General features: G+C 42.5%; 1 protein-coding gene across 1 annotated transcript in view; it reads right to left on the reverse strand.

The window, feature by feature from the left end:
- phf24 (PHD finger protein 24) overlaps positions 1–12,135 on the reverse strand; it is a 124,830-nt gene that overhangs the window by 56,716 nt on the left and 55,979 nt on the right. Inside the window, exon 3 of the mRNA XM_041185366.1 lies at positions 10,448–10,526. Coding sequence (XP_041041300.1) covers positions 10,448–10,526 — 79 coding nt within the window. The remainder of the gene's footprint in view (positions 1–10,447; positions 10,527–12,135) is intronic.

A 12,135-nucleotide genomic window follows, 5' to 3' on the forward strand; every position in this document is an offset into this window, starting at 1 on the left:
ATATACACAGGGACTGCTATTCTGTATAATATAATTAGGGGCTGCTATTCTCTTTAATATACTTAGGGGCTTCTATTCTCTACAATATAATCAGGGGCTTCTATCTCTATAATATACTCTGGGGCTGCTATTCTCCAAATTATACACAGGGGCTACTATTCTCTATAATACACACAGGGGCTTCTATTCTTTATAAGATACACAGGGGCTGCTATTCTCTGTAATATACTCAGAGCTGCTATTCTCTATAATACACACAGGAGCTGCTATTCTCTATAATACATACAGGAGCTGCTATTCTCTATAATACACACAGGGGCTGCTATTCTCTATAATACACAGAGGGGCTGCTATTCTTTATAAGATACACAGGGGCTGCTATTCTCTGCAATATACTCAGAGCTGCTGTTCTCTATAATACACACAGGGGCTGCTATTCTCTATAATATACACAGGGGCTGCTATTCTCTATAATATACACAGGGGCTGCTATTCTCTGTCATATACTCGGAGATGCTATTCTCTATACTATACTCAGGGGCTGCTCTTCTCTATAATACACACATGCCCTGCTGTTCTCTATAATACACTCAGAGCTGCTATTCTCTATAATATATACAGGGGCTGTGATTCTCTATAATATACACAGGGGCTCCTATTCTCTGTAATATACTCAGAGCTGCTATTCTCTATAATATATACAGGGGCTGTGATTCTCTATAATATACACAGGGGCTCCTATTCTCTGTAATATACTCAGAGCTGCTATTCTCTATGATATACACTGGGTCTGCTACTCTCTATAATATACACAGGGACTGCTATTCTCTATAATATACACAGGGCCTGCTATATTCTATAATATGCACAGGGGCTCCTATTCTCTATAATTTACACAGCGTCTCCTATTCTCTATAATATACACAGGGACTGCTATTCTCTATAATACACAGAGGGGCTGCTACTCTCTATAATATACACAGGGACTGTTATTCACTATAATAAACACAGGGACTGCGATTCTCTATAATACACACAGGGGCTGCTACTCTCTATAATATACACAGGGACTGCTATTCACTATAATAAACACAGGGACTGCGATTCTCTATAATACACACAGGGGCTGCTACTCTCTATAATATACACAGGGACTGTTATTCTTTATAATAAACACAGGGACTGTGATTCTCTATAATATACACAGGGACTGCTATTCTGTATAATATAATTAGGGGCTACTATTCTCTATAATAAACACTGGGACTGCGATTCTCTATAATATACACAGGGACTGCTATTCTCTATAATATATTTAGGGGCAGCTATTCTCTATAATAAACACTGGGACTGCGATTCTCTATAATATACACAGGGACTGCTATTCTGTATAATATAATTAGGGGCTACTATTCTCTTTAATATACTTAGGGGCTTCTATTCTCTACAATACAATCAGGGGCTGCTATCCTCTACAATATTCTCTGGGGCTCCTATTCTCTATAACACACACAGCGGCTGCTGTTTTCTATAATATACACAGGGGCTGCTATTCTCTGTAAGATCCTCAGAGATGCTATTCTTTATAATATGCTCAGGGGCTGCTCTTCTCTATAATAGACACAGGGGCTGCTATTCCCTATAATATACTTAGGGATTTCTATTCTCTATAATGTACTTAGGGGTGCTATTCTCTATGATATACACAGGGACTGCTATTCTGTATAATATAATTAGGGGCTGCTATTCTCTATAAGATACACAAGGGCTGCTATTCTCTGTAATATACTCAGAGCTGCTATTCTCTATAATATACACAGGGACTGCTATTCTCTATAATATACACATGGGCTGCTATTCCCTGTAATATACTCAGAGCTGCTATTCTCTATAATGTACTTAGGGGTTGCTATTCTCTATAATATGCTCAGGGACTGCTATTCTCTATAATATACACAGGCGTTGCTATTGTCTATAATATACACAGGGGCTCCTATTCTCTATTGAATTCTTAGGGGCTGCTATTCTCTATAATGTACTTAGGTGCTGCTTTTCTCTATAATATACTTAGGAATTGCTACTCTCTATAATATATACAGGGGCTGCTATTCTGTATAATATACTTAGGGGTTGTGATTCTCTATAATATACTTAGGGTTTGCTATTCTCTATAATGTACACAGGGGCTGCTATTTGCTAAAACATAGATAAGAGCTGCTACTTCCGATAAAATACAGTGTGACTTCTATTCCCCATAATATACACATGGTCCGCTGTTCCCTTTAATATATCGGCAGCTGCTATTCCCAAAAATATACACAGGAGCTATATTCTCTACAATATACACAGGAGCTCTTGTTCTCTCTAATGTGCACAGGAACTGTTATTCTCTATAATATACAACAGAAGCTGCTTTTCTCTATAAAATAAACAGGGGTTGCTGTTCTCTAAAGTATTCACAGGGGTTACTATTCTCTATAATATACACAGGGACTGCAATTCTCTATAAGATACTCAGGGACTGCTATTCTCTATAATAAACGCAGGGACTGCCATTCTCTATAATACAGACAGGGGCTGCTATACTCTATAATATACACTGGGACTGCGATTCTCTATAATATACACAGGGACTGCTATTCTGTATAATATAATTAGGGTCTGCTATTCTCTATAATACACACAGGGACTGCTATTCTCTATAATATACACAGGGTCTGCTATTCCCTATCATACACACAGGGTCTGCTATACTCTATAGTATACACAGGGACTGCTATTCTCTATAATATACACAGGGACTGCTGTTCTCTATAATATACACTGGGTCTGCTATTCTCTATCATATACACAGAGTCTGCTATACTCTATAATATACACAGGGACTGCTATTCTTTATAATATACACTGGGACTGCGATTCTCTGTAATATACACAGGGACTGCTATTCTGTATAATATAATTAGGGGCTGCTATTCTCTTTAATATACTTAGGGGCTTCTATTCTCTACAATATAATCAGGTGCTTCTATCTCTATAATATACTCCGGGGCTGCTATTCTCCAAATTATACACAGGGGCTGCTGTTTTCTATAATATATATAGGGGCTACTATTCTTTATAAGATACACAGGGGCTGCTATTCTCTGTAATATACTCAGAGCTGCTGTTCTCTATAATACACACAGGGGCTGCTATTCTCTATAATACACACAGGGGCTGCTATTCTCTATAATATACTCAGAGCTGCTATACTCTATAATACACACAGGGGCTGCTATTCTCTGTCATATACTCGGAGATGCTATTCTCTATACTATACTCAGGGGCTGCTCTTCTCTATAATACACACATGCCCTGCTGTTCTCTATAATATACTCAGAGCTGCTATTCTCTATAATATATACAGGGGCTGTGATTCTCTATAATATACACAGGGGCTCCTATTCTCTGTAATATACTCAGAGCTGCTATTCTCTATGATATACACTGGGTCTGCTACTCTCTATAATATACACAGGGACTGCTATTCACTATAATATACACAGGGCCTGCTATATTCTATAATATGCACAGGGGCTCCTATTCTCTATAATTTACACAGCGTCTCCTATTCTCTATAATATACACAGGGACTGCTATTCACTATAATATACACAGGGCCTGCTATATTCTATAATATGCACAGGGGCTCCTATTCTCTATAATTTACACAGCGTCTCCTATTCTCTATAATATACACAGGGACTGCAATTCTCTATAAGATACTCAGGGACTGCTATTCTCTATAATAAACGCAGGGACTGCCATTCTCTATAATACAGACAGGGGCTGCTATACTCTATAATATACACTGGGACTGCGATTCTCTATAATATACACAGGGACTGCTATTCTGTATAATATAATTAGGGTCTGCTATTCTCTATAATACACACAGGGACTGCTATTCTCTATAATATACACAGGGTCTGCTATTCCCTATCATACACACAGGGTCTGCTATACTCTATAATATACACAGGGACTGCTATTCTCTATAATATACACAGGGACTGCTGTTCTCTATAATATACACTGGGTCTGCTATTCTCTATCATATACACAGAGTCTGCTATACTCTATAATATACACAGGGACTGCTATTCTTTATAATATACACTGGGACTGCGATTCTCTGTAATATACACAGGGACTGCTATTCTGTATAATATAATTAGGGGCTGCTATTTTCTTTAATATACTTAGGGGCTTCTATTCTCTACAATATAATCAGGTGCTTCTATCTCTATAATATACTCCGGGGCTGCTATTCTCCAAATTATACACAGGGGCTGCTGTTTTCTATAATATATATAGGGGCTACTATTCTTTATAAGATACACAGGGGCTGCTATTCTCTGTAATATACTCAGAGCTGCTGTTCTCTATAATACACACAGGGGCTGCTATTCTCTATAATACACACAGGGGCTGCTATTCTCTATAATATACACAGGGACTGCTATTCTCTGTCATATACTCGGAGATGCTATTCTCTATACTATACTCATGGGCTGCTCTTCTCTATAATACACACATGCCCTGCTGTTCTCTATAATATACTCAGAGCTGCTATTCTCTATAATATATACAGGGGCTGTGATTCTCTATAATATACACAGGGGCTCCTATTCTCTGTAATATACTCAGAGCTGCTATTCTCTATGATATACACTGGGTCTGCTACTCTCTATAATATACACAGGGACTGCTATTCACTATAATATACACAGGGCCTGCTATATTCTATAATATGCACAGGGGCTCCTATTCTCTATAATTTACACAGCGTCTCCTATACTCTATAATACACACAGGGACTGCTATTCTCTATAATACACACAGGGGCTGCTATTCCCTATCATACACACAGGGGCTGCTATTCTCTATAATACACACAGGGTCTCCTATTCTCTATAATATACACAGGGACTGCTATTCTCTATAATACACACAGGGGCTGCTATTCTCTATAATAAACACAGGGACTGCTATTCTCTATATTGTACACCGGGACTGCTATTGTCTATAATATACACAGGGGCTGTTATTCTCTACACAATACACAGGGTCTGCTATTTGCTAAAATATAGAGTGGCCGCTATTCCCTATAATATATAACGGGGCTCCTTTTTAAAATTTAATCACAGGATGTGGGCTTTGCTGGCTGGACCAGCATTTATTGCCCATCCCTAATTGCCCTTGAGAAGGTGGTGGTGAGCTGCCTTCTTGAACCGCTGCAGTCCCTGAAGTATAGGTGCACCCACCGTGCTGTTAGGGAGGGAGCTCCACGATTTTGACCCAGCGACAGTGAAGGAATGGCGATATATTTCCAAGTCCGGATGGTGAGTGACTTGGAGGGGAACTTCAGGGTGGTGATGTTCCCATGTCTTTGCTACCCTTGTCCTTCTAGATGGTAATGGTCATGAGTTTGGAAGGTGCTGTCTAAGGAGCCCTGGTGAGTTCCTGCAGTACATCTTGTAGATGGTACACACTGCTGCTACTGTACATCGGTGGTGGAGGGAGTGAACGTTTGTGGATGTGGTGCCAATCAAGCGGGCTGCTTTGTCCTGGATGGTGTCAAGCTTCTTGAGTGTTGTGGGAGCTGCACTCATCCAGGCAAGTGGGGAGTATTCCATCACACTCCTGATTTGTGCCTTGTAGATGGTGGACAGGCTTTGGGGAGTCAGGAGGTGAGTTACTCGCCACAGGAATCCTAACCTCTGACCTGCTCTTGTAGCCCAGTATTTATATGGTAGTCCAGTTCAGTTTCTGGTCAATGGTAACCCCCAGGATGTTGATAGTGGGGAATTCAGTGATGGTAATGCCATTGAATGTCAAGGGATGATGGTTTGATTTTCTCTTGTTGGAGATTGGCATTGCCCGGCACTTGTGTGGTGCGAATGTTACTTGCCATTTGTCAGCCCAAGCCTGGATATTGTCTGGGTCTTGCTGCATTTGGACAAGGACAATTTCAATATCTGAGGAGTCATGAATGATGCTGAACATTGTGCAATCATCAGTGAACATCCCCACTTCTGACCTTATGATGGAAGGAAGGTCATTGATGAAGCAGCTGAAGATGGTTGGGCCGAGGACACTGCCCTGAGGAACTCCTGCAGTGATGTCCTAGAGATGAGGTGACTGACCTCCAACAACCACAACCACCTTCCTTTGTGCTAGGTATGACTCCAATCATTCGAGAGTTTTCGCTCTGATTCCTGTTGACACCAGTTTTGCTAGGGCTCCTTGATGCCACACTCTGTCAAATGCGACCTTGATGTCAAGGGCAGTCACTCTCACCTCATTTCAGGAGTTCAGTTCTTTTGTCCATGTTTGAACCAAGGCTGTAATGAGGTCAGGAGCTGAGTGGCCCTTGCAGAATCCAAACTGGGCATCAGTGAGCAGGTTATTGCTAAGAAAGTGCCTCTTGATAGCACTGTTGATGATCCCTTCCATTACTTCACTGATGATTGAGAGTAGACTGATGGGGCAGTAATTGGCTGGGTTGGATATGTCCTGCTTTTTGTGTACAGGACATACCTGGGCAATTTTTCACATAGCTGGGTTGATGCCAGTTTTGTAGTTGTACTGGAACACTTTGGCTAGGGGTGCGGCAAATTCTGGAGCACAAGTCTTCAGTACTATTGCCGGAATGTTGTCAGCGCCCATAGCCTTTGCAGTATCCAGTGTCTACAGCCGTTTCTTGATATCACGTGGAGTGAATTGAATTGGCTGAAGACTGGCACGTGTGATGCTGGGGACCTCCGGAGGAGGCTGAGATGGATCATCCACTCGGCACTTCTGGCTGAAGATTGTAGTAAATGCTTCAGCCTTATCTTTTGCACTGATGTGCTGGGCTCCTCCATCATTGATGATGGGGATATTTGTGGAGCTTCATCCTCCAGTGAATTGTTTAATTGTCCACCACCATTCACGACTGGATGTGGCAGGACTGCAGAGCTTAGATCTGATCCTTTGGTCGTGGGATCGCATAGCTCTGTCACTTGCTGCTTATGCTGTTTGGCACGCAAGTAGTCCTATGTTATAGCTTCACCAGATTGACACATCATTTTTAGGTATGTCTGGTGCTGCTCCCTGGCATGCCCTCCTGTACTCTTCATTGAACCAGGGTTGATCCCCTGGCTTGATGGTAATGGTAGAGTGAGAGATATGCTGGGCCATGAGGTTACAGATTGTGTTCGAGTACAATTCTGCTGCTGCTGATGGCCCCCAGTGCCTCATGGATGCCCAGACTTGAGTTGCTAGATCTGTTTGAAATCTATCCCATTTAGCACAGTGTTAGTGCCAGACAACACGATGGAGGGTATCCTCAGTATGAAGACGGGACTTCATCTCCACAATGACTGTGCAGTGGTCATTCCTACCAATACTGTCATGGACAGATGCATCTGTGCAAGGCAGGTTGGTGAGGATGAGGTCAAGTATGTTTTTCTGTCTTGTTGGTTCCCTCACCACCTGACACAGATCCAGTCTGGCAGCTATGTCCTTTAGGACTCAGCCAGCTCGGTTAGTAGTGGTGCTACCGAGCCACTCTTGGTGATGGACATCGAAGTCCCCAACCCAGAGTACATTCTGTGCCCTTGTCACCCTCAGCGCTTCCTCCAAGTGGTGTTCAACATGGAGGAGCATTGATTCACCAGCTGAGGGAGGACGGTACATGGTAACCGGCAGGAAATATGCCTGCCCATGTTTGACCTGATGCCATGAGACTTCATGGGGTCAGGAGTCGATATTGAGGACTCCCAGGGCAACTCCCTCTGGGCTGTATACCACTGTGCTGCCACCTCTGCTGGGCCTGTCCTGCTGGATGGTGATGGTGGTGTCTGGGACATTATAATTCTGTGAGGATGACTATGTCAGGCTGTTGCTTGACTAGCCTGTGAGACAACTCTCCCAATTTTGGCACTAGCTCCCAGATGTTAGTGAGGAGGTCGACTGTTTGCCGTTGTCATTTCTGGTGCCTCGGTCGATGCCAAGTGATCTGTTCGGTTTTATTCCTTTTTTGAAGCTTTGTAGCAGTTTGAAACTACTGAGGGGCATTTAAGAATCAACCATATTGCCACATGTAGGCCAGACCAGCTAAGGCTGGCAGATTTCCCGAAAGGACATTAATGAACCAGATGGGTTTTTATAACAATCGACAATGGTCTCATGGTCATCATTAGACTTTTAATTCCAGATTTTTATTGAATTCAAATTCCACCATCTGCCGTGTTGGGATTCAAACCCAGGTCCCCAGAGCATTACTCTGGCTTTCTGGATTACTAGTCCAGCAATAGTACCATCACCAGCCCTCCATAATATACACAGGGTCTCTTATTCTCTATTATATACATAGGAACTGCAATTTTTGATAATATACACAGGTGCTGCTAATCTCTGTAATATACACAATGACTGGTATTCTCTATAATATACACAGGGACTGCTATTCTCTAATATACACAGGGAATGCTATTCCCTATAATATACACAGGGACTGCTATTCTCTAATATACACAGGGACTGCTATTCTCTATAATATACACAGGGACTGCTATTCTCTGTAATATACACAGGGAATGCTATTCTCTATAATATGCACAACGGCTGTTATTCCCTTTATTATATACAGGGGCTGTTGTTCCCTATAATATACACAGGGGCTGCTATTCTCTATAATATACAAAGGGATTGCTATTCCCTTTAATATACACAGTGTCTGCTATTCTCTATAATATACACAGGGGCCGCTATTCTCTATAATATACACAGGGACTGCTATTCCCTTTAATATACACAGTGTCTGCTATTCTCTATACTATACACAGGGATTGCTATTCTCTATAATATACACAGGGGCCGCTATTCTCTATAATATACACAGGGACTGCTATTCCCTTTAATATACACAGGTGCTGTCATTTCCCACTAATATACACAGAGACCACTCTCCCCTAATATCCCCACAGGGTTGCTATTCCCTATAGTGAACACAGAAACTGCTATTCTCTATGTTATACACCGGGGCTGCTCTTTATAATATACACAGGAGCATTACTTTTTATTCATTCATGGAATGTGGGCTTTGCTGCAAGACCAGCATTTATAGCCCACCCCTAATTACCCTTAAGGAGGTAGTGCTAATTACCACATGAATACAACTGAGTGGCTTGCTCAGCCATTTCAGAGGGCAGTTAAGAATCATTGTTGTGGGTCTGGAGCCACCTGTAGGCCAGACCAGGTATGGACGGCAGGTTTCCTTCCCTCAAGGACATTGGTCTCCCCGACAGGTTTTTATAACTCAGTACTCTCAGTCTCCATTGCTGATACCAGCTTTTTATTCCAGTTTTATTTGCAATTTAATTTTCAACTAAAATTCCTTAGCTACCATAACAGAATGCCTCAAGATCACTTTACATTGGCATCCCTAGAGTGCTGCCATAACCCTCATTATCTGCTCAGTTATTCTCTTCACCTCCCCAGGGGCTTCACACACCAGAGAATCTCACCCCCCTGGGCGGGGAAATCATCAACCAGGGGCATAATCTTCAAATTATAGCGAGCTTTTCAAGAGTGAAAAATCAGGAAGCAATTAGAGATGTTTCCACTTGTGAGGGGTGGCGGCCAAAAATAAAGATAGTCACTGATAAATCCAATTGGGAATTCAGGAATAATAGCTTTACCCAGAGAGTGGTGGGAATGTGGAACTCACTGCCACAGGCAGTGGTTGAGGTGAATAGTCTGGTTACATCTGGATAAATCAAGGATATGCTGACAGGGTGAGACAAGTAGGGATGGGAGGAAGCTCATGTGAAGCATAAACACCAGTTAGATAAACAGCCTGAATCCTTTTTTTTCATTTGTTCATGGGATGTGGGTGTCGCTGGCTAGGTCAGCATTTATTGCCCATGTTAGGAGGCATTTAAGAGTCAACCACATTGCTGTGGGTCCAGAGTCACATGTAGGCCAGACCAGGTAAGGACAGCAGATTTCCTTCCCTGAAGGACATTCGTGAACCAGATGGGTTTTTACAACAATCGACTATGGTTCCAAGGCTTTGAATTCCAGATTTTTATTGAATTCAAGTTTCACCATCTGCTGTGGTGGGATTCGAACCCAGGTCCCCAGTGTATTACCCCAGGTCTTCTAGAATTCTAGCCCAGTGACAATACCATTGCCTGCCCACCCGCCCTCCCATCGTGTAGATCCTATGGAATTCTAATCCAAATGCACAAGTCTGTGTTGTTGTCCATACAGGTCTTGTTTTCGTCAAAATACAAAGTGACTGGGTGACCATATACCAAATGATTTTTGAGCAAAGCCCTGGAAAAAAAGAGGAGAGCCCCTCAGTGAGATCAGGGGGAGGTGGTCTGAGGGCATGGCCAATATTTGGACTGACCTGGGATAATTCTGCATTGTCGGAAAACTTCCTTCAGGCTAAACATCTCCTCATCAGTCAGCAGCAGGTTCACATTATCCTGGAAGAGGCGGAGAGAGAGAGAGAGAGAGAGAGAGGGTCAGGATGTGGCTGACATTAAGGGTGCTGTTTACCCCACAGGGAGCTCACCCCACAGAGTGACAGCCACACAGAAACCATGACAAGCAAAGGGTAAAGTTCACAGAGGAAATGTAAAGGCATCTACAGGTGAGGGAGGCCATTCTGCTCATCTCGTCTGGCCTTCCATAGGATTGCACTGTCCGATCCATTACAGCATCAACTGGGGTGATTTCCCTCCATTACCTTACCCCTCCCCTAACATCAGGCAGATTCACCCACGGACACCCATCGGACAGGCGGAGTGGTCACTCCTGTTAGCAACCCCCGTAATCCAAGCACTCAGTGAGATGGATATTAATCCCAAGCGTGCAAGCTCAGCAAGAAACATGCTAGTTTCAGGCCCCGAGGTACTTTAATTCCCATTTACTGGGAAAGAAAACCTGCACTGAGTGGAGAGGGTGCAGAGTAGGCAGCCCTGACCCTCTGGATCAGAGGAAGGCATTTCAAAGGAGAATTGCAAATATCACAACCTTGTTCAAAGAAGGGTGTAAAGCCAGAATGACAGGCCAGTCAGTTTAACATCGGTGATGGGGAAGCTTTTACAAACAAAACCTCGGGACAACATTAACAGTCAGTTGGACAGAAGTGGTTTAATTAAAGAATGCCAGCACGGATTTGTTAAGGGAAAATCAGGTTCAACTAACTTGCTGGAGTTTTTAATGAGAAAACAGAGAGGGTTTATGAGGGTAGTGTTGTTGATGTGGTGCACATGAACTTCCAGAAGGCATTTGTTGGCCAAACCATGGCTCACAAGGGAAATTAGAGATAGTATTAGATCCAAGGAAGAGACATACAAATTGGCCAGAAAAAAACAACAGACCTGAGGATTGGGAGCAGTTTAGAATTCAACAAAGGAGGACCAAGGGATTGATTAGGAGGGGAAAATAGAGTACGAGAGTAAGCTTGCGGGGAACATAAAAACTGACTGTAAAAGTTTCTAAAGGTATGTGAAGAGAAAAAGATTGGTGAAGATAGATGTAGGTCCCTTACAGTCAGAAACAGGGGAATTTATAATGGGGAACAAAGAAACGGCTGACCAACTAAACACATACTTTGGTTCTGTCTTCACAAAGGAGGACACAAATAACATACCAGAAATGTTGGGGAACACAGGGTTTAGTGAGAGGGAGGACCTGAAAGAAATCAATATTAATAGGGAAATGGTGTTGGGGAAATTGATGGGATTGAAGGCCGATAAATTCCCAGGGCCTGATAATCTACATCCCAGAGTGCTTAAGGAAGTGGTCCTAGAAATAATGGATGTCTTGGTGGTCATCTTTCGAGATTCTATAGACTCTGGAACATTTCCTACAGATTGGAAGGTAGCTAATGTAACCCCACTATTTAAAAAGGGAGGTAGAGAGAAAACAGGGAATTATAGACCAGTCAGCCTGACGTGGGTAGTGGGGAAAATTCTAGAGTCCATTATAAAAGATTTAACAGCTGAGCATTTGGAAAACAGTGGCAGAAACGGACAGAGTCAACATGGATTTATGAAAGGGAAATCATGCTTGACAAATCTACTGGAA

The sequence above is a fragment of the Carcharodon carcharias genome, chromosome 4 (genome assembly GCF_017639515.1).
Source record: "Carcharodon carcharias isolate sCarCar2 chromosome 4, sCarCar2.pri, whole genome shotgun sequence".
Taxonomy (NCBI): Eukaryota; Metazoa; Chordata; class Chondrichthyes; order Lamniformes; family Lamnidae; genus Carcharodon; species Carcharodon carcharias.